General features: G+C 40.5%; 1 protein-coding gene across 2 annotated transcripts in view; it reads right to left on the bottom strand.

The window, feature by feature from the left end:
• The window catches only part of LOC133635287 (F-BAR domain only protein 1-like), a 108962-nt gene that overhangs the window by 58597 nt on the left and 26138 nt on the right, over positions 1-24227 (bottom strand). Inside the window, exon 1 of one of the 2 annotated variants that reach the window (XM_062028328.1) lies at positions 17198-17406. The exons of the other annotated variant lie outside the window; for it this stretch is intronic. Within the exon in view, the coding sequence (XP_061884312.1) occupies positions 17198-17212 (15 nt within the window). The 5' untranslated portion in view covers positions 17213-17406. Of the gene's footprint in view, positions 1-17197; positions 17407-24227 lie in introns of those variants that run through there. 2 annotated transcript variants of the gene reach the window in all.

Here is a 24227-nt window from a genome sequence, read left to right as displayed (position 1 = left end):
AAACGTGTTTGAGTTTGTAATGCACAACTACGGGATACGTCACCAATTCGTACTGATTGAAAAACATCCATTCATCCATTATTTACTGCTTGTCCGTCTTGTGGTTGCGGGGGTGCTGGAGCCTATCCCAGCTGGATTCAGGCGGAAGGCGGCGTATACCCTGGACAAGTCGCCATGAACAATCATATTACAGTATCTGTAAAGTATCAGCCCACATTTCATGTTTTGTTTGTACACAGCTGAGTTAGCCAGACAGTGTATTTACTGTAGTTGTCCTAACACGCATGGCGTGCTGCGTGTATCATGGTCGATATTAAAATGACTCACTCGATGGACAGTTGTTCGTCTGGTCCAGCTAGTCAGGGACATTTCCTGTTGATTTTGGGTATTCAATCCATTTATGTCAAAATAGCTTGGCTCCAAGTTCCATATTTAAAGCGTCAAAGTCGCTTTCACTCCCTCTCCTAGCATCCGTTTGCTCCAACGTCTCACTCTTCCTTTGTGTTCGCTTCTATAAGCAGCATTATATTTGGCTTCAAAAGTATAAGGTTGTAAATGCTCATTTGTCCAAAAATAGTCGTCTTTTTTGTCTGTTACCAAGTCTGCCATGATTGGAAAACACTCGTGTTTGATTCCGGAAGTAGGAACACACGTTTGTTGCCAGAAGTCAGAAGTGCACTGCTATGTAAACAGAAATCAATGTACTGCAGAAATCAGTCCCGAAATATTGTTATGAACGTGTCTGTTACTCCATTATATATATATATATATATATATATATATATATATATATATATATATATATATATATATATATATATATATATATATATATATATATATATATATATTGTATATATATGCTTGCAGTGTGTGTATACAAAATGTTGCTGGAGGGTTTTGAAGTTGTTTTAGAGGGCTTTGAAGGCTACAACAGTGACTCCAATTAGCCGCTCTTCCAAGCGTTTTTTATCATCTTTAAAATCGTTTAAAAAAAAAGTTGTGTTTTTGTCTCTCATAGTGATTGTGAACAATAGGCCAACATTTAAAAAAATAAAGTGCAGTTCCCCTTTAAGTCCACTCCTTTTTGGCAGTCACAATTTTTTTCCGTAATGTGATGTATGTAACTATGTGTTGCTGTAGCCTATTTTCTTCAGATGCAGTCAGTAGTCATTTGTTCAACTTCTTTATTCATACTAATAATGTTCCTCAAGGTTCCGTTTTAGTCCTCTCTTTTTCGTCATTTGGGCTAGTCAACTGGTGGCACACGAGTTCAGGTCAAAAAACTTGTGAGAGACAAATTTTTGCCCCAGATTCTTAAAAACACTAGAATGCTGTCACAGAGATGGTCTTTGACAATCTTTTTGCAGAAGGTCCTTAAAAACAGCAGAGCACTCATGTAACTCACACAAAAGAAATAGACCAAGACTGTAGAGCACGTTGGTTCTGAACATCAAACTCATCACCAGCAAAATAAGCACATGGAGCCCAGTTGCACTTTATAATATTGCTCCTATTGCTGGAATACAGAGTTGCCGACAAACATACATAACAATAAAAATACTTGTTCACCCTGGACAAATTTCACAAGCCACAATTGAACAAAACACATAATACGAGAACTGAAAACCCACTGACAGCCTTCTTCAAGTGCCACAATGCTATACTCGAGCTTCTGATAAAAATCCTTCAGGCTGATTTATGCAAACCCTCTTGTCCCTCGTCTCTGACCGATCTCTTATTCAGCAATTAAGTTGACCATTTTGGTTCCGCACCAGGGAGCCCATTAACATTACAATGATGGAACTGACAGAAGAGAAGAGAGAAATGAAGGGGGTGAAGTAACTTTCCATGAGGCAACTTTGGGATTGGAACTTACTGCGATTGGTCATGGAAGTAAGTATACTGAAGGTAAACAAATGTATTTCACTGTTAAAGGCTCTGTGCCAGTTCCTCTTAAAGATTACTAACCATTGTGAATTATTCTCTGATTATGTTCATCACTGTACAGTCAGTTACATCTTGAAGCAATGGAGACAATATGCTGTGCATTACTTAAAAGCAAACAAAAGAAGCTGTTGATCCTGTCCAACAGACCAGTCCAAAACTAGGAAACATAAACACACTGAATGCTTTGATCAAGAGCACCTTGATGAGAGCCAGGAAGTACATCACCTAGGCTTTGGAATTTATCGATACATTCCGAGATTTTTGTTGCAGACTATTTAATAAAATCAAAAAATCTATGTTTTTCTCCACTTGCTCTGGAATATTTTTTGCCCGAATGAGCTTCCGCAGCCCTCACCTTCCCCCTTATATCCTTAGCAGAGATCCACAAGCAAAACATGGCAAGTGCTAATGCTAACGAGAGCGAGACGTTTGTTCCACAGAAAAGAAAATTGCGTAAGTATTGCCTCCCAGAGGAAGCTCTTATACTAGTTCTTTGAAAATTATTGCATAAAAAGTACAATTTACATCTGGTCTAAAAAGAACAACATTATACAAATTAGAATTTTGCTAAGAGTAAGATGCAGTGTAGGCAGTGTCATTTCAAACTATTCATTCATCTATATTCTACGGCTTGTCCCTTACGGGGACATGGGGGGTGCTGGAGCCTATCTCAGCTGCATTTGGGCGGTAGGCGGGGTACACCCTGGACAAGTCGCCACCTCATCACAGGGCCAACACAAATAGACAGACAACATTCACACTCACATTCACACACTAGGGCCAATTTAGTTTTTATTTTTGATCAAATAAAAGCAAGGCTTGTTTTGAATTATATCTGTCATTTATATTTATTGGTTTCTTTAAAAAGCAGGGAAGAAAATCGGAAAAAATCGTGAATCGAATTTTTTGTGAAAAATATCGGATATTTTATTTTTAGACTATATATATCGCACAGGCTTAACATTCCAAAGTTTCTTACGAATTGAACTACCATTGCAAAAATACATTGTTGATTAAAACATTGTAGTCAACATCCATTCATCCATCTTCTTCCGCTTATCCGAGGTCGGGTCGCAGGGGCAGCAGCCTAAGCAGGGAAGCCCAGACTTTCCTCTCCCCAGCCACTTCGTCCAGCTCTTCCCGGGGGATCCCGAGGCGTTCCCAGGCCAGCCGGGAGACATAGTCTTCCCAATGTGTCCTGGGTCTTCCCCGTGACCTCCTACCGGTCGGACATTCCCTAAACACCACCTTCGGGTGGCATCCTGACCAGATGCCCGAACCACCTCATCTGGCTCCTCTCGATGTGGAGGAGCAGCGGCTTTACTTTGAGCTCCTCCCGGATGACAGAGCTTCTCACCCTATCTCTAAGGGAGAGCCCCGCCACCCAGCGGAGGAAACTCATTTCGGCCGCTTGTACCCGTGATCTTGTCCTTTCGGTCATAACCCAAAGCTCATGACCGTAGGTGAGGATGGGAACGTAGATCGACCGGTAAATTGAGAGCTTTGCCTTCCGGCTCAGCTCCTTCTTCACCACAACGGATCGATACAGCGTCTGCATTACTGAAGACGCCACACCGATCCGACGCTGATCGTACAGGGAGCGGCCCGCCACATCCCCAGAAATAAGAGAGCCCACCACAGATTCCCCAGGAACCGCTTCCTCATAGGAAAACGTGTTGGTGGGATTGAGGAGGTCTTCAAAGTATTCCCTCCACCGATCCACAACATCCGCAGTCGAGGTCAGCAGAACACCATCCTCACCATACACAGTGTTGACAGTGCACTGCTTCCCCTTCCTGAGGCGGCGGATGGTGGTCCAGAATCGCTTCGAAGCCGTCCGGAAGTCGTTTTCCATGGCTTCCCCGAACTCCTCCCATGTCCGAGTTTTTGCCTATGCGACCGCTGAAGCCGCACACCGCTTGGCCTGTCGGTACCTGTCCGCTGCCTCTGGAGTCCTATGAGCCAAAAGAACCCGATAGGACTCTTTCTTCAGCTTGACGGCATCGCTCACCGCCAGTGTCCACCAACGGGTTCTAGGATTACCGCCTTGACAGGCACCAACTACCTTGCGGCCACAGCTCCAATCAGCCGCCTCGACAATAGAGGTGCGGAACATGGTCCACTCGGACTCAATGTCCAGCACCTCCCTTGTGACATGTTCAAAGTTCTTCCAGAGGTGGGAATTAAAACTCTCTCTGACAGGAGACTCTGCCAGACGTTCCTAGCAGACCCTCACAATGCGTTTGGGCCTGCCAGGTTTGTCCGGCATCCTCCCCCACCATCGCAGCCAACTCACCCCCAGGTGGTGATCGGTAGAAAGCTCCGCCCCTCTCTTCACCAGAGTGTCCAAAACATGAGGCCGCAATTCCGATGACACAACTTCAAAGTCGATCATGGACCTGCGGCCTAGGGTGTCCTGGTGCCAAGTGCACATATGGACACCCTTATGTTTGAACATGGTGTTTGTTATGGACAATCTGTGACGAGCACAAAAGTCCAATAACAAAACACCACTCGGGTTCAGATCCGGGCGGCCATTCTTCCCAATCACGCCTCTCCAGGTTTCACTGTCGTTGCCAACGTGAGCGTTGATGTCCCCCAGTAGGACAAGGAAATCACCGTCCGTAAGCACACACAACATTTAGGACCCGTCCCCCCACCCGAAGGCGGAGGGAAGCTACCCTCTCGTCCACTGGGTTGAACGCCAACGTGCAGGCTTTGAGCCGGGGGGCAACAAGAATTGCTACCCCAGCCCGTCGCCTCTCACTGCGTGCAACGCCAGTGTGGAAGAGGGTCCAGCCCCTCTCGAGAGAACTGGTTCCAGAGCCCTTGCTGTGCATTGAAGTGAGTCCGACTATATCCAGCCGGAACTTCTCCACCTCGCGCACTAGCTCAGGCTCCTTCCCCCCCAGCGAGGTGACATTCCACGTCACAAGAGCTAGCTTATGTAGCAGAGGATCGGGCCGCCAAGTGCCCTGCCTTCGGCTTCCGCCCAGCTCACAACGCACCCGACCTCTATGGCCCCTTCCGTGAGTGGGGGGACCCACGTTGCCTCTTCGGGTTGTGACCGGCCGGGCCCCATGGGGACAGGCCCGGCCACCAGACGCTCGCCATCGTGCCTCAACTCCAGACCGGCTCCAGAGGGGGGCCCCGTTGACCTGCGACCGAGCCAGGGAAATTAGAGTCTTGGTTCTTGCATTCCCATAGAAGTCTTCGAGTAGTCAACATCCCATCCTTAAAACCGATGTAAACAGAACAATTACACTACTATATTTCAAAGAAAACATCCACTATTAATGCAGCGCTATGAACTTAGTGTGCATGCATATCAAAAATGGCCCATTAAAAAAGGCTTCTCTTTAAGAAGGGGAACCGGAGGGTGTGTTCCAACTATCGTGGGATCACACTCCTCAGCCTTCCCGGTAAGGTCTATTCAGGTGTACTGGAGAGGAAGCTACGCCGGATAGTCGAACCTCGGATTCAGGAAGAACAGTGTGGTTTTCGTCCTGGTCGTGGAACGGTGGACCAGCTCTATATTCTCGGCAGGGTCCTTGAGGGTGCTTGGGAGTTTGCCCAACCAGTCTACATGTGCTTTGTGGACTTGGTGAAGGCATTCGACCGTGTCCCTCGGGAAGTCCTGTGGGGAGTGCTCAGAGAGTATGGGGTATCGGACTGTCCGATTGTGGCGGTCCGCTCCCTGTACGATCAGTGTCAGTGTTTGGTCCGTATTGCCGGCAGTAAGTCGGACACGTTTCCAGTGAGGGTTGGACTCCGCCAAGGCCTTTTGGCCTTGAAAACATACAACAGAATTTGCTAATTGTTTTATGAATAAATGTGGTTTTGAAGCAGTTGTATTTGAGATTTATATACCATTACAATATATAGTGTATAAGACAACACTGAAATATACATCTCATGAGCCAGCTGACATTTTCCATCTATGCGCTCAAGCCTAGAGCGTTGCCTCTCTCAACGTTCTCAGTTGTAATTAATTGAGAGAATCAGGGCAATTAAGTTTGAGGCTAATTAATAGAGGCATAGCATTACATTTATTCAGGTTTTTTGGTACGATGCGGTAAAATATTCATTCACACTGTTCAAACTGTTGCACATGTCTGTATTGTTGCAATAGACAAAAAAAACCTAAACTGTCAATCTGAGTGGTCCAAAATGCGGCCCAGGCGCCATTTTCGGCCATAGCTTGTGATTTATTGGCTCTGGGAGCTAGGAATGTTCTAGAAACAAATTGAATTCTTTATTAGTGAAATATTACACTAATCTGTTTTTTTTTAATTACATATAAAACAAAATTAAGATGTCTAAGTTGTGATCTACAATAGATTGGTATTAGCATCTGTATTGTATAAAATGCATCAAGTTGACGCCCCATGTCATTTAATGTTTCTGTATGCTATGTATTTTTCATTGGAAAATGTTTTATATTGGAGAAATATATATGCCAGCAGTTTTTAGTGTTCCCTTTTAAAAAATTATTCAAGCTGTTCACAGGGAATCTGTGCAGTTTTATGTTTTGCAAGTTGTTCCTTCCCTGTACCAAAAATAAACTGAACCAATCGAATTTTAATCACGATCATGATTTTGGCTGTCACCTTTAAATGAGGGTGAATGTCGGCAATATTAACATTTAAAAAGAAAGCTGCACTGCATATCTAATCATGCACTTTCATAGTCGCAAAGGCTGAGGAGCAACAGCGGCACCGCCAATGCCGGGGGCCTTTGTGTATGCGCACAGAGCTCCATGACCACGCAGACCACCTTGCCGATTGGCATTAACAACATGCTGTAGCCGGTCGCCCTGTTTCATTCACTTTATTTCACTTACGTGACGTCCTCGGCATGCGTCAAAGGCCACACCACTGCTATTAAACGTAGACAGGTGTGGACGCCGGCACAACACAGTGCTTTGGGTGTCTCTGTGGAGTCCCACTCGCAGGACACTTTTTTGTTGAGTGCAGAACATGCCTCCCCATTGGATTTCCCTTCCTCCGCGGATGAATCCAGGGAATGCGAAAATGTAATTGCACATTGAAAGACGTGACAACAACAATGCTATATTTTTGTATTATTGAGTTTGAGTTTATTTCGAACATGCAAGCATACAACATGATACATCACAATTTCCAGTTTATCTTTTCAACATGTTCGAAAAGGAGTAGGAAGAAGCAGAGCTTTTTTAATCCTACCCCTTTTCTTTACATAACAGTTGCAAAACTTTTTGTTCACTTCCTGTTCACAATTTTTTCACAATAAACTCCATAAGTAATCACAATAAAAATAAATAAATAAATAATAGTAAGAATTTAATAATAATAATTGGTGAAGTAAGTCATATTTCATATGATGAGATAAGTAAGATTACTTTAAGAATGAATGAATGGATGGATGAAATAAATTGAGAATGTTTGTCATGGTTCTTCTTCTTTGTACTTTGTAAACACTTTAAGTTTGAAGAGTTTCTTGAAGTGTATCATATTAGTACATTGTTTGATTGCTTTGCTTAATCCATTCCATAATTTAATTCCACATATTGATATACTGAAGGTCTTAAGTGTTGTACGTGCAAACAAATGTTTTAAATTACGTTTTTCTCTAAGATTATATTTCTCCTCTTTTGTTGAGAAGAATTGTTGTATATTCTTGGGTAGCAGGTTATAGTTTGCTTTGTGCATAATTTTAGCTGTTTGCAAATTCACTATGTCGTGGAATTTGAGTATTTTTGATTCAATAAATAAAGGGTTTGTATGTTCTCTATATCCAACATTATGTATTATTCTAACTGATCTTTTTTGTAACACCGTTAATGAATGAAGTGTACTTTTGTAATTATTTCCCCATATTTCTACACAGTAGCTCAGATATGGTAACACTAGTGAGCAGTAGAGAATATGAAGGGATTTTTGGTCTAGAACATGTTTTGCTTTATTCATTATTGACGTGTTTCTTGCAACTTTATGTTGTATATTTTTTACGTGAGATTTCCAGTTCAATTTATCATCAATCATTATACCTAGAAATTTGGTTTCATTTACTCTTTCAATTTCTATTCCGTCTATTTGTATTTGTGTTTGACTTTCTCTTCTACTGTTACCAAATAGCATTATTTTAGTTTTACTAAGATTCAACGATAGTCTGTTTTTGTCAAACCATCTTTTTAATTTGTTAATTTCTTCTGTTATTATTTGTTTTTTAATTTGTTAATTTCTTCTGTTATTATTTGTATTATCTCCTGTGTGTTCTCTCCTGAACAAAACGCTGTTGTATCATCCGCAAATAATACTAACTTTAAATCTTTTGTAACTTTACAAATGTCATTTATATAGAGATTGAATAATTTAGGTCCTAGTATTGATCCCTGAGGTACACCACAGGATATATTTAGCGTTGTAGACGTGTGTTCGCCTAGCTTCACGTATTGTTTCCTGTTCGTTAGATAACTTCTTATCCAGTTTAAGACTAACCCTCTGATGCCATATCGTTCTAGTTTTATGATTAAAATATTGTGATTAATTGTGTCAAATGCTTTAGTTAGATCCATAAAAACCGCTGCCGCACATTTTTTACCATCTATTGCATTGGTAATTTATTCTGTAATTTCAATTAAAGCCATTGAAGTTGAAACATTAGCTCTGTATCCATATTGGTTCTCTTCGAGTATTCTATTTTTATTTATGAAACTTTCTAATCTGTTATTGAACAGTTTTTCAATGATTTTAGAAAATTGTGGAAGTAGAGAAACAGGTCTCTAATTTGTAAATTGATGTTTGTCTCCAGTCTTATAAATTGGTGCAACTTTAGCTATTTTCATTTTGTTTGGAAATGTACCTGTTTGAAATGATAAGTTACTAATATACATTAATGGTCCTGAGATCTCTTCAATAACCTTTTTTATCGTTTCCATATCAATTCCGTTACAATCAGTTGAAGTCTTAGATTTACATTCTTTTGCGATTGTAACTATTTCCTCCTGTGTCACATTACTGAGGAACATGGAGTTGGGATTTCGCTCTATGGTATCATTATAGTCCTCAATTGGAACTGGGTCTGGAATCCTTTCTTCCAATTTTGGTCCAATATTTACAAAATAATTATTGAAGCTTTCAACTACTTCCTTTATGTTGTCATTTTTTTTATTTTCATCTAAGAAGTATTGAGGGTAGTCCCTCTTAGTTCCATTTTTAATAATGCTATTGAGGATGCCCCATGTTGCTCTCATATTTTTGTTCCTGTCCAATAATTCACTGTAATATTCTTTTCTACATGATCGTAGTATGTCTGTTAACTTGTTATACTTTTTGTACTTAATTTCTGCCTCTATAGTTCTTTGTGCTATACATTTTCTATATAGTGTATTCTTCTTCTTACAAGCATTTTTTAATCCTTTTGTCATCCATGGTTGATTATTCTTTCTCTGCTTGTTACGGAGTTGTATCCATGGACAATGTTTGTCATAAAGTATTATGAACTTGTTTAAGAAATGTTCATATGCTTCATCAACCTCTTTTTCATTATACACATTGTCCCAATCTTGCTTTTGTAGCTCAATTTTGAAGGCAGTCATCCTCTTCTCTGTGCATAGTCTTCGAAATGTCCTTTTGTCTTCCATGTTCTTCTTGTAGTTTCCATCATATATTGTAAAAACTGGCAGATGATCACTAACGTCGGTTATAAGTAGACCACTTGTAGTGTTATTATCAAAATCATTGGTAAAAATATTATCAATAAGCGTGGCACAGTGTCCTGTGATTCTGCTTGGCTTTGTGATTTTAGGATATAGACTGATGCTGTACATTGTATCAATGAAGTCATCAATAGACTTTTGCTTGTTGGGGTTCAATAAGTCAATATTAAAGTCACCACATAAGAACATTATTCTTTGACCATTGTCCATGTAAGTTGCCCTGATCCATTCTTCAAATGTTTCTATACTTGACTTAGGTGATCTATATATACAACTGATGAATATGTTTTTGCTTTTTTCCTGACATATTTCAATGGTTATACATTCTAAGATATTATCTATAGCAAATGACATGTTTTTTACCACTTTGTATTCAGGTTCTTCATCACGTACACAGCTACCCCTCCTCCATTTTTGTTGGTTCTGTTGATGTAGTTTAGCTCATATCCCTCCAGATCAAAATCTATTCCTTTTTTTATCATCAATCCATGTTTCTGTGACAGCAATCACTTTGAAGGGTTCGTTGATGTGTTCCAAAAAGTTCTTAATGTTGTTGTAATTTGCATACAAGCTTCTACTATTAAAATGAATAATTGACCATTTGTTATCACATTCAATGTTGCTATTATATTGATCATCTGTATAATAAAAACAACTATTACTGATGTGGGAGAAAAAATTTTGTATCTGGATCTATATCATTTTCCAAATCCTGGTTTTTGTGATCTTTGTAGCAGAAATTTTTTAGTTCCATATTTTCTTGTTCAACAATCTTTGATGTTGTTTCAATAATCTCTATAAGTGTAGGTGAATGCAATCCTGAATCTAGGTCCTCTTGTTTAGTCGTCCCTTGGAACATAGTAGTGCCGATGCTGAATTTAGGTGCTTGTTTTCTGTCAGAGTCCATTATCATCGTTGTTGTGGTAGCTGTGTAAACTTTACAAATTGTCCAGGTCCTTGATGTCATGGACAACAATTACTCTTGCTTCTGGACTTCCATTCAGCTTGATGTAGATTTTACAGTTGGCGCTCCAAGTTCCCTGGATTTTTCCCTGCCTTCTCAAGTCGCGTGCTTTCTTGGCGATTCCAGCACTACGTTTTGTGAGATGCTCATTCATGTACACATTTGTTCCCTTCAGCTTTTTTCCCTGTCTCAGCAATGCCATTTTAGATTTTCTGTTTACGAGTTTCACGAGCACGACTGGAGTGGCGTTGTTTCTTCCGTTCAGTGGGATGCATGTTTCGATGGTATTAATGTCAATTTCAATTTCTTTTGATTGCAGAAAGTTGACCACTTGCTGTTCTGCTGAGACCATATCCATTTCATCTGGTTCACCTTCATTATTCACAGCTTTCGCATAGGATCTTGGTTTAATTCAGTGCCCTGTCACAATGATATCATTCATTCGTTTATCCTGATCCATTTCATCTATGATGTTCCTCAGCATGTTGTTGTCTTCTTGAAGGATCTTCATTTGTTTGCTCATTTCAGTGGCTTCTTTATTTCTGGAGTTGTTCTCTTTTTTCATTTCTTTAATTTCTTCTTTCATTTCTTTCATATCCTCTTTCCATCCATCCATCAATTCTTCCCATTTTTCAATCATTTCTTCTTTAAATTCCTGGAGTATTTTTTGTAGTATCCCTTCTTGAATCCCATCATGTCCTGTACCCAGCTTCAAATCAGTCTTTCCAGTCAATCCTTTAAAGGCCTACTGAAAGCCACTACTACCGACCACGCAGTCTGATAGTTTATATATCAATGATGAAATCTTAACATTGCAACACATGCCAATACGGCCGGGTTAATTTATAAAGTGACATTTTAAAATTCCCGGGAAATATCCGGCTGAAACATTGCGGTATGATGACGTATGCGCGTGACGAAGTCCGAGTAACGGAAGTTATGGTACCCCGTAGAATCCTATACAAAAAGCTCTGTTTTCATTTCATAATTCCACAGTATTCTGGACATCTTTTGCAATTTTTTTAATGAACAATGAAGGCTGCAAAGAAGACAGTTGTAGGTGGGATCAGTGTATTAGCAGCGGACTACAGCAACACAACCAGGAGGACTTTGTTGGAGCGCTAGCCGCGCTAGCCGCCGACTTCACCTTGACTTCCTACGTCTCCGGGCCGCTAAACGCATCGGGTGAAGTCCTTCGTCCTTCTACCGATCGCTGGAACGCAGGTGAGCACGGGTGTTGATGAGCAAACGAGGGCTGGCTGGCGTAGGTGGAGAGCTAATGTTTTTAGCATAGCTCTGTGCAGTCCGGTTGCTAAGTTAGCTTCAATGGCGTCGTTAGCACAGCATTGTTAACCTTCGCCAGCCTGGAAAGCATTAACCGTGTATTTACATGTCCACGGTTTAATAGTATTGTTGATTTTCTATCTATACTTCCAGTCAGGGGTTTATTTCTTTTGTTTCTATATGCAGTTAAAGCAATATGCTATCACGTTAGCTCGTAGCTAAAGCATTTCGCCGATGTATTGTCGTGGAGATAAAAGGCACTGAATGTCCATTTCGCGTTCTCGACTCTCATTTTCAAGAGGATATAGTATCCGAGGTGGTTTAAAATACAAATCTGTGATCTACAATAGAAAAAGGAGAGTGTGGAATCCAATGAGCCAGCTTGTACCTAAGTTACGGTCAGAGCGAAAAAAGATACGTCCATCGCTGCCTCTCAAGTCATTCACTGTAACGTTCCTCATTTACGAATCTTTCATCCTCGCTCAAATTAATGGGGTAATCATCACTTTCTCGGTCCGAATCTCTCTCGCTCCATTGTAAACAATGGGGAATTGTGAGGAATCCTAGCTCCTGTGACGTCACGCTACTTCCAGTACAGGCAAGGGGTTTTTCTTATCAGCGAGCAAAAGTTGCGAACTTTATCGTCGATTTTCTCTACTAAATCCTTTCAGCAAAAATATGGCAATATCGCGAAATGATCAAGTATGACACATAGAATGGATCTGCTATTCCCGTTTAAATAAATAAAAAATCATTTCAGTAGGCCTTTAACTTTTGGCATCGCGGCAGTCACTGACGTCAGCGCCTCTTATGTCTTAAGGGCAGTTACTTCTTTAGCGACTTGCGGCACTTTTAACTTGTTTTTTCAACAATTTCGTACCTTGCGCCGTTCAGAGATCAATTTGAGGTGTCAGCCTGTCAACTTATATCACTCTGCGACGTCGGGATCACTTTAAAACAGCTGTAAACTCGCCGTAGCTTTTGGTTGCTAGACAACCGCTTTGAACTGCGGGAGGCGCCTTTGGCTTGAGGCTAACGGCTCTTCCACTCGCCTTATTTCAGCGTATCAGTGCCTCTCAACTGACCAAAATCAGATCGAAGATGCCAGGCGACTCTTCTGTGGCTGTGGTCGCAAATCAGTGGTCAAATCAGTGGTCAAAATCTTCAGACTTAACAAAAACTCCAGTAGCAGAAGCGGAGCTTTTTTTCTTTGCGTCCTTTCTCATTGACAGGAAGTGATGTACATTATTGTCACGGTCTGTGTGACAGTTTTTGAGTTTTATGTTGTTTATCCTTTGTTTTTAGTGTCTTTCTGTCTAGCACACTTTTGTTCTTGTTTTGTTCTGCAGTGACTTCACTCATTCTCTTGAGTGCTATTCTCCTCACATGTACCTGGGTTGGCAATTAGGGAGGTTTATATACCAGTTTCATTTTTGCATGTGTTACCTCGCTGCTGCTATGTGCCTTGCACGAGTCCTTTTTTTCCATTCTACTTAAATAATTAAACATTGCTACCTGCACGCTGGTTTTTGTCTTTTCATCCTAGGGTCACCATGCTGCGCCGTGTCAATTTTGTCATTTAATAGACAGATACTTTGTCCATCTCCAAAAGGAAATTACATTTCTAGCAGCTTTACAAGGTTAAGGAGTAGGGATGTCCGATAATGGCTTTTTGCCGATATCCGATATTCCGATATTGTCCAACTCTTTAATTACCGATACCGATATCAACCGATACCGATATCAACCGATATATGCAGTCGTGGAATTAACACATTATTATGCCTAATTTGGACAACCATGTATGGTGAAGATAAGGTACTTTTTAAAAAAAAAAAAAAATAAGATAACTAAATTAAAACATTTTCTTGAATAAAAAAGAAAGTAAAACAATATAAAAACAGTTACATAGAAACTAGTAATTAATGAAAATGAGTAAAATTAACTGTTAAAGGTTAGTACTATTAGTGGAGCAGCAGCACGCACAATCATGTGTGCTTACAGACTGTATCCCTTGCAGACTGTATTGATATATATTGATGTTGCTGGTTACTGGGGTTCAATTCCCACCTTCTACCTTCCTAGTCACGTCCGTTGTGTCCTTGGGCAAGACACTTCACCCTTTGCCTCTGATGGCTGCTGGTTAGCGCCTTGCATGGCAGCTCCCGCCATCAGTGTGTGAATGTGTGTGTGAATGGGTAAATGTGGAAATACTGTCAAAGCGCTTTGAGTACCTTGAAGGTAGAAAAGCGCTATACAAGTATAACCCATTTATCATTTATATATAATGTAGGAACCAGAATATTGATAACAGAAAGAAATGGGGGGAGGGAGGTTTTTTGGGTTGGTGCACTAATTGTAAGTGTATCTTGTGTTTTTTATGTTGATTTAATTAAAAAAACAAAACAAAAAAAACCAAAACGATACAGATAATAAAAAAAACGATACCGATAATTTACGATATTACATTTTAACGCATTTATCGGCCAATAATATCGGCAGGCCGATATTATCGGACATCCCTATTAAGGAGCAAAGGTAACTAAAATATAAAAAATGGCATAATAAACAAAAAAATATTACCCATGACGGGCAAGCTCTGTGAAAACGCTAAGCAATAAGATAAATTAAAATACGGATAAAATACAGTGACACAGTTCCGGTTTCATGGTGCAATAGAGCAAAATGTGAATGTGCATGAGGACAAAAGTAGAGTGTGCAGGTTGTGTAAAATGACACAGGTAGTAGAAAAAAAATCCCGCCATGAGTTTGTTTTTATTTATTTCTCGTGGAGGTGTTAAAAATCCGAATGGCGTCATGGGGGAACAATCTGCTCAGTCTGTCAGTGCAACAGTACAGTGAGAGCAATCTGTCACTGAAACTGCTTCTTTGTCTGATGGTGCTGTGCAGTGGGTGATGTGGATTGCTTATGATGGACTGGAGGTTTTTCCGTGTTCTATGTACATGTTTCATACTAAATGTATGATAGGTTCGAGCGGGGTTGTCCAATTGATGACGCGTGGGTAGGGGATGCAACGATAAACAGTGTTAACGAAAACTGCGGTAAAACTCTCTGCGGTTAACATTACCGTTTTGAATTATAATGATCGAAAAAACGCACCTTGACAAACTCACGGACTGACTGGCGCTAGCTCTGTAACATGAACAGATGAGACATTAACATACAAACCCCGTTTCCAAATGAGTTGGGAAATTGTGTTGGATGTAAATATAAACGGAACACAATGATTTGCAAATCCTTTTCAACCCATATTCAATTGAATGCACTACAAAGACAAGATATTTGATGTTCAAACTCATAAACTATTTTTTTTTGCAAAAAATAATTAACTTAGAATTTCATGGCTGCAACACATGCCAAAGTAGTTGGGAAAGGGCATGTTCACCACTGTGTTACATGGCCTTTCCTTTTAACAACACTCAGTAAACGTTTGGGGACTGAGGAGACACATTTCTTAAGCTTCTCAGGTGGAATTCTTTCCCATTTTTGCTTGATGTACAGCTTAAGTTGTCCAACAGTCCGGGGGTCTCCGTTGTGGTATTTTAGGCTTCATAATGCGCCACACATTTTCAATGGGAGACAGGTCTGGACTACAGGCAGGCCAGTCTAGTACCCGCACTCTTTTACAATGAAGCCACATTGATGTAACACGTGGCTTGGCATTGTCTTGCTGAAATAAGCAGGGGCGTCCATGGTAACGTTGCTTGGATGGCAACATATGTTGCTCCAAAACCTGTATGTACCTTTCAGCATTAATGGCGCCTTCACAGATGTGCAAGTTACCCATGTCTTGGGCACTAATACACCCCCATACCATCACAGATGCTGGCTTTTCAACTTTGCGCCTATAACAATCCGGATGGTTCTTTTCCTCTTTGGTCCGGAGGACATGACGTCCACAGTTTCCAAAAAAAATTTGAAATGTGGACTCATCAGACCACAGAACACTTTTCCACTTTGTATGAGTCCATCTTAGATGAGCTCAGGCCCAGCGAAGCCGGCGGCATTTCTGGGTGTTGTTGATAAACGGTTTTCGCCTTGCATAGGAGAGTTTTAACTTGCACTTACAGATGTAGCGACCAACTGTAGTTACTGACAGTGGGTTTCTGAAGTGTTCCTGAGCCCATGTGGTGATATCCTTTACACACTGATGTCGCTTGTTGATGCAGTACAGCCTGAGGCATCGAAGGTCACAGGCTTAGCTGCTTACGTGCAGTGATTTCTCCAGATTCTCTGAACCCTTTGATGATATTACGGACCGTAGATGGTGAAATCCCTAAATTCCTTGCAATAGCTGGTTGACAAAGGTTTTTCTTAAACTGTTCAACAATTTGCTCACGCATTTGTTGACAAAGTGGTGACCCTCGCCCCATCCTTGTTTGTGAATGACTGAGCATTTCATGGAATCTACTTTTATACCCAATCATGGCACTCACCTGTTCCCAATTTGCCTGTTCACCTGTGGGATGTTCCAAATAAGTGTTTGATGAGCATTCCTCAACTTTATCAGTATTTATTGCCACCTTTCCCAACTTCTTTGTCACGTGTTGCTGGCATCAAATTCTAAAGTTAATGATTTGCAAAAAAAAAAAAGTTTATCAGAATCAAATAGTTTATGAGTTTGAACATCAAACATGTTGTCTTTGTAGCATATTCAACTGAATATGGGTTGAAAATTATTTGCAAATCATTGTATTCCGTTTATATTTACATCTAACACAATTTCCCAACTAATATGGAAACGGGGTTTGTATTTCCCCATTAAACATTATTGTCTAAGCAACTAAAGTTACAATCTGATCACAACCATGTATGCATTCAGAAATCCTAGATTCAATTAAATACAGAGATAGAAAATACTGAGAAGTGAAAGGTGTTTAAAAAATTGAGCGCCATATATAAACACAAGGCCACCAGCCAGGACAAAATTCCAGCTGGATTTCTCAGAGACTCAGCCACCGCTATTGTTCCAATCATTACCCACATTATTAACTTTAAAAACATCTTTACCTTATCTATAAAACAGGGCAGGTCCCTCAGGATGTCAAACCAGTAAACACTCTGCACAAAAAAGGTTGCAAACCAATTCAAATCAACAAAACATATTGGGTTGATACATAGGATCGCCCAGCTGGTGGGTAGAGAGATACACTGAAAACCCCACTTTGACTATGAAGTTCATGTTTGGTAGCGTGACGCCTCAAAGGCTCTAGATAACAAACTCCAGACGGCCCAAAACAAACTGATTACGCTACTCAACCTTCCATACCGGGCTCACCTTTCCGCCAAACATTTTCTTAGCGTGGGGTGGCTCTTGGTAGCCGACAGAGTACAGCTTCTTGCAAGGGGCCTGGTGTACAAGATACACTATACCATTAAAATGCCATATACCTCTCGAGATACTGCCAAAACGTAAAATATGTTCACCACTACAATACTAGAGCTAATTCTGCAAATCACGTTCAATCCAGATTTGACACCAAAAAAGGTTCTTAATCCGTTTGCCTGCTATACCACCAAAATGTGTAACTCCCTACCAATAAAGGATAAAGGAGTCATAAAGGAGTGTAAATTCCATCAAAGCCGCTTTGAAAAGCCACCTCCAGGCGGCTGTAACTCGTAACTGGGATTAGACAAAGCCTTTTATATTTTTTTTAATCTTTATTTTTATTTTCTTGCAGTATTTTTGTTTTTTGAATGCTACTTTCTGCATAGTATTGTGTGCTGTCTGTATGTTTTTCAATGTTATGAGTTAAAAAAGGACTTCAAATGAAGTAATTTCTTTACAGTTAACAATGTACCAGTGAATCTGTACTGCCATAACACTGGACCCTTTCCTATGCAAACTTAATAAATTATTTAATCAATCAATTAATCAACTGTGCACAATGAACCTTCAAGCTGTGCTTTTTTAGCACATAGTGATTGTTCTATACTCAGAGGCGTACAAGATGGAGTCTTTACGATGCATTAAAGGACTGCTGAACAGAGTAGGAAGTCACAACGCCTACCAGAACACTATCAGTGAACATGCAAAATTGTGGACTGTCTAAAAGTGTGTCTATTTATTTTAGTTATTAAAATATTTGGTCGAATGATTTCAGTGTGCGTATAAGTAAAAAAAACTAAACCAGTGAAGTTGGCACGTTGTGTAATTCGTAGATAAAAACAGAATACAATGATTTGCAAATTCAATTAAATAGACTGCAAAGACAAGATATTTATTGTTCAAACCGAGAAACTTATTTTTTTTTGCAAATAATCATTACTTAGAATTTAATGGCAACAACACATTGCAAAAAAGTTAGCACGCAGGCATTTTTACCACTGTGTTACATGGCCTTTCCTTTTAACAACACTCAATTAACGTTTGGGAACTGAGGAGACCAATTTTTGAAGCTTTTCAGGTGGAATTATTTCCCATTCTTGCTTGATGTACAGCTTAAGTTGTTCAACAGTCTCTGTTGTGGTATTTTAGGCTTAATACTGCGCCACACATGGGGGGTGTATATTGTAGCATCCCGGAGGAGTTAGTGCTGCAAGGGGTTCTGGGTATTTGTTCTGTTGTGTTTATGTTGTGTTATGGTGCAGATGTCCCGAAATGTGTTTGTCATTCTTGTTTGGTGTGGGTTCACAGTGTGGCGCATATTTGTAACAGTGTCAAAGTTGTTTATACGGCCACCCTCAGTGTGACCTGTATGGCTGTTGACCAAGTATGCATGGCATTCACTTGTGTGTGTGAAAAGCCGTAGATATGTGACTGGGCCGGCACGCAAAGGCAGTGCCTTTAAGGTTTATTGGCGCTCTGTACTTCTCCCTACGTCTGTGTACACAGCGGCGTTTTAAAAAGTCATACATTTTACTTTTTGAAACCAATACCGATAATTTTGAAACCGATACCGATAATTTCCGATATTACATTTTTTTTTTTTTTATTATATATTTTTTTATTTTATTACATTTACGGGCCGTTAATATCGGCAGTCCGATATTATCGGACATCTCTACTTTAGATGATATTATGGACCTTAGATGTTGAAATCCCTGAATTCCTTGCTCATTGAGAAATGTTGTTCTTAAATTGTTCGACAATTTGCTAACGCATTTGTTCACAAAGTGGTGACCCTCGCCCAATCCTTGTTTGTGAATGACTGACCATTTCATGGAAGCTGCTTTTCAGTGGCGTGCGGTGAGGTTCATGTCAGGTGAGGCACTGACTTCATCACAGTCAGATTTACAAACATATGAACCCTAAAGAGCATCTTATTCACCATTTGATTGGCGGCAGTTAACGGGTTATGTTTAAAAGCTCATACCAGCATTCTTCCCTGCTTGGCACTCAGCATCAAGGGTTGGAATTGGGGGTTAAGTCACCAAAAATTATTCCCAGGCACAGCGCCGCTGCTGCCCACTGCTCCCCTCACCTCCCAGGGGGTGAACAAGGGGATGGGTCAAATGCAGAGGACAAATTTCACCACAACTAGTGTGTGTGTGACAATCATTGGTATACTTAACTTTAACTTTACACTTACAAACTGTAGCACACAAAAAAGCACATTTAATTAAAAAAAAACGTTACTATGGTCTTACCTTTACTTATAAGTGCGGGAGCAGTGGTGTTCATGTTGGAAGAGTTGTGAATGAATGAAATATGAAATCCGCGCTGCAGTCTGCAGGTGTACCTAATGTTGTGTCCCTGTTCACGGCTCCTCCGGCGCGCCGCACGAGCATTGTTGTTTTTGCACTTTTTGGCTCCTTGTTAAGTGACTTTTTTTGGGTGGATTCGGTCTTGCACGTGGAGGGTTTGGGTGTGGGCTTTGGTTGGTGTGGCGCTCCCGTCGGGCAGTGCATTCTGCGGCGGAGATGCTTGGCACCAGGAGGCGGGGTAATGAGACGAGCCTCCAGTTTTATGATCGCTCAGCACAAGAAATACGTTACACACATACAGTTGTTGACAAAATACACTGTACATTATATACCTCAGCTAACTAAACTATGGAAATGCATAATATAATTCATATAGCAATACGGTCTCACTTCACAGCAAGCCAGCAGTTAGCCGAGTCATTGCGCACAATCCATGTTGAGGCACAAATCAGTGACGTGCCTCAACTGGCTGCTGATCACCGCACCGTCTCTTCTCAGTATTTGAACGGCAAATGTGAAAATAAAAATAAAAATAATCTAAAACTGGTGAAGTTAAATGGAAAATAACTTTAGTATAATCACTGGATACATATAACAATTTAATACATTTTTTTTCTTTTTACTTTTTTTTTTCTTTCCATGATGGCAGGTGAGTCTGTGCCTCCCCTGCCTCTAGTGACTGCACGCCACTGCTGCTTGTATAGCCAATCATGGCCCCCACCTGTTCTTAATTAGCCTGTTCTCCTGTGGGATGTTCCAAATAAGTGTTTGATGAACATTCCTCAACTTTCTCAGTCTTGTTTGCCACTTTTGCCAGCTTTTTTTGAAACATGTTGCAGGCTACAAATTCCAAATGAGCTAATATTTGCAAAAAAATAAAGTTTTCCAGTTCAAACATTAAGTATTGTCTTTGCAGTCAATTCAATTGAATATAGGTTGAAAAGGATTTGCAAATCATTGTATTTAGTTTTTATTTACACAACATGCCAACTTCACTGGTTTTGGGGTTTGTACTTGTTGAGCATATTAAAATGTACCACGATATAAATGATAACTGATAATTCTTGTCACAATAACCATGATGTGAAATGTTTATATCGTTACATTTTACGCATGGGCCACCCACCGAACATGTGTTTTTAATGGCCCCGAAAAAAACCATCAAAAATGGACAAAAAGAGCTAAAAGCATATATAACATGTTCAAACTACTAATAAACAAACCACAAATATGTGTCTTTAAATATATAGACAAGGCTTATTTTGTCCTTTTATTAGTATCTATCAATACAAACTACATGATGACGTCGCATTCATGCCACCCCAAACAATCTTCCCACAGCAGGAAAATTGCTGACAATTGGAAAACATTATGTTTTACCTAACATAATGAATAATCAATATTGATTTAAAAAATTTTGATTATTATTTTGGCCATAATCGTGCAGCCCTACAAGGTACATACCAAACTATGATGATGGTGTACCGTAACACCCCTACTAACTCACCCTGTTACCGCAGGGTGCATTTTACAACCCCTTTGATATGACAACTTGTAGTTCACACAGCAGGCTGTCTGATACTGGAATTCACAAATTAACCCCCCAAAACGCGAGCGTCTTTATTAATTCCATTATCATTATAGTACATCGGAAAATTTAGATGTTGCCATGAATCAGCAATGTCCAACATGCGGCTAACAGGTTTAATCCGGCCCACGAGATGAGTTTGCTAAGGGTAAATAAGCTGCATTTTCAAATTAAAGAAACTGCTGCTCTCAATGTGTCCACTGGATGTCGCAATAGCAATTCTGTTGGGCAAGCAAATGGTTTTTACTGAGGCCGAGCAAGCAAGAGTTACACAGTAAAGTGTGACTAACTTGAAGTGTTTTGTCAAGAGGATTATTTGTGATATGTATATTTTTCAGAATGTGCTTGTTCTATTTTGGGCAAAAGTAAAACAAAGAAAACAATCTGAAGTGGTCATATTTTTACGTTATTTTGCTAAGATTTTACAAGTCTGGCCTACGTGGGAATAGATTTTCCTTCATGCGACCCCTGAGTTAAAATGAGTTTGATACCCCTGCCATAAATTGTAGTTGTACATATGCCAACGGAAAGTATTTTATCCACACGGTTTGATTTTTTGAATATGATAGTTGAATTATAATAGTTTTTATGATGATTTTATTTTATGATTTTAATTAGAATTTTGATGACTTTTATGACTTTTTCCCCCTTCTTATAATTTTGACTTGCCTTGAGTACAAATTGAGCTCTATATATAAACATTCTGGTCACAATAACCATGATGTAAAATGTTTATATCGTTACATTTTACGCATGGGCCACCCACCGAACATGTTTTTAATGGTTTTAATGTTTTTAATGAACATGTGTGAATGTGAGTGTAACTATATGTCTATCTCCAGGGTGTACACCGCCTTCCGCCCGAATGCAGCTGAGATAGGCTCCAGCACCCCCCGCAACCCCAAAAAAGGGACAAGCGGTAGAAAATGGAAGGATGGATGTTTTTTTGGTTGTCTTTTTTCCCCAAGATGGCACCGCTATAGTGGCTGCTGTTGGCAGGAGCTCTGTGCTCTTGTGTCATCCTTTTGGGTTCCTGATGTTTCCCTCGTTTTCATGTGGGGTTTTTTTGCCTTTTGGTTCGGGACCCTTTGGGGCTGTGGGACAAGGGGTGCCACTTTCGTGACTTCTGCTGTGCTTTTTTGTGAACTTCTGGATCTGCCTCCCGGTAGCCTTTTGGCCATGGAGACCAGCTGCTGAGTCTCTGCCACACAAGAGTCAGTTTGGAGAGAATGGAGGAGGTGAAGATGAAGAGACAGGACAAGCTTCACAGTGTCTTGGCTGAATGAGCAGGTATCGGACACCTCGGTCTCCTTAGACGCATCCTCGCTCATCCATGCGGACTGGACACTGGCCGAGAGTTGGTGGGCGGCCGAGGGTTGAGTCGGCTCTCTTGGTTGCTTTGTTGGGTCTGCTCCTGTCTCTGGCCATGCTCCGCTTCACCCCAGCAGACGATGGCGTGGAACACCGCAGTGTATAGTTGTTTTGTTGTTGTTGTTTTACTTTTGTGGCTGTGTCTAGAAGTGGCTGGTTGCATCAGTTCTGCTCTTTTAATGTATTTAATGTCCTTTGTGTTCTTTGATGTTTCCCTCTTAAACATATGTTTATGTGTGCTATGGCTATTAGGTTTTTTTTTTCTTTTTTTCCTTGGCCTCAGTCTGGATCCCCTCTCCAGGGCCCAGGCTTAGACTTAATATTCCCCCCCTCCTCACTCACCCTACCCTCCCTAGCGTTTACCTGCATCTCACTTTTTTTGTAAGGGGCGCCGGAAGTTGGCAGACCCGTCAGCAATCCTGTTCTGTCTCCCTGTAATGTTTATCTGCTCTCGAATGGGATTGTGCTGAAAATCTTAATTTCCCCTCGGGGATTATTTAAGTATTTCTGATTCTGATTCTGAACTTGCCTTGCCTTGCCTAATAAGGTACAGATTACTCAATTTGTAGTTCGACCAAATATTAGTGGAAGAACATGCCTTTTAATGCCACATTTGTGACAGGCAGACAGACAAGAAATGTAACAACCTGAAGTCACACATAGCCTATCCATCCAGTTGAATGACCAGTTAGCTTGGTCAAAGGAGTTTTGCTGATCACACAAATATTCCTGCTAACAAGACAGTTTCAGAACAGATGGCCTCACAGCACACGGTTGTCAATAACATCAACATAATTGGGTAGCAACATCAGCATAGTGGCTCTAAAAATCATTAAATGTGCAGGTGAGAACATTCTGAAGAAAAGTGCATTCTTCTTACCCAATATGCACCCAAGACTGGGGTGCAATGCCAGTTCATACTTGCTCACATATCAAACGCGAATTCACTATAACCAACATGGATAGAAATACAGTAATGTAGGTGTACGTTGGCGGATAGACCTCAAGGACTAATTGCGGCAAAACAAGGTCACAGAAAAAAGCAGGATAAAAAATAGAGAGGATGGGCGAAAATGAGTAAGCCGAGACAACAGAAAAATGTGTAGCCCTCTAGACACCCTAATTGCACACTACTGTCACCTGCACTTCAAATGGTAAATGGTTTATACTTGTATAGCGCTTTTCTACCTTCAAGGTACTCAAAGGGCTTTGACACTATTTCCACATTCACACACACATTCACACTCTGATGGAGGGAGCTGCCATGCAAGGACCTAACCACGACCCATCAGGAGCAAGGGTGAAGTGTCTTGCTCAAGGACACAACGGTCGTGACGAGGTTGGTAGAAGGTGGGGATCGAACCAGGAACCCTCAGGTTGCTGGCACGGCCACTCTCACAACTGCGCCACGCCGTCACCTCAAATGAAACTTGTCTTCTCTGTGTCATTGGATGTATAGGCCCAGGTTGAGGTCTCAAGTACTGTCAAGCTAAATTAAAAACATATACACAATCTTTACATTAACATAAACCATTGAGCATCACATCAAAGCATTCATTTAAAAAAAAATTGTGCTCTTTAGGAGGTTACAATTCAATGAATTAGCCACTGCGAGATCTGCAATGTGTTTGTCATATGGACTAAAATACTCAGTGTAAGGTTATCTGCGAAACTGCTGCTTTCAACTGTGCTCTTTCCTATT

The sequence above is a fragment of the Entelurus aequoreus genome, linkage group LG19 (assembly GCF_033978785.1).
Source record: "Entelurus aequoreus isolate RoL-2023_Sb linkage group LG19, RoL_Eaeq_v1.1, whole genome shotgun sequence".
Taxonomy (NCBI): Eukaryota; Metazoa; Chordata; class Actinopteri; order Syngnathiformes; family Syngnathidae; genus Entelurus; species Entelurus aequoreus.
This window is presented reverse-complemented; position numbering and strand designations above follow the sequence as displayed.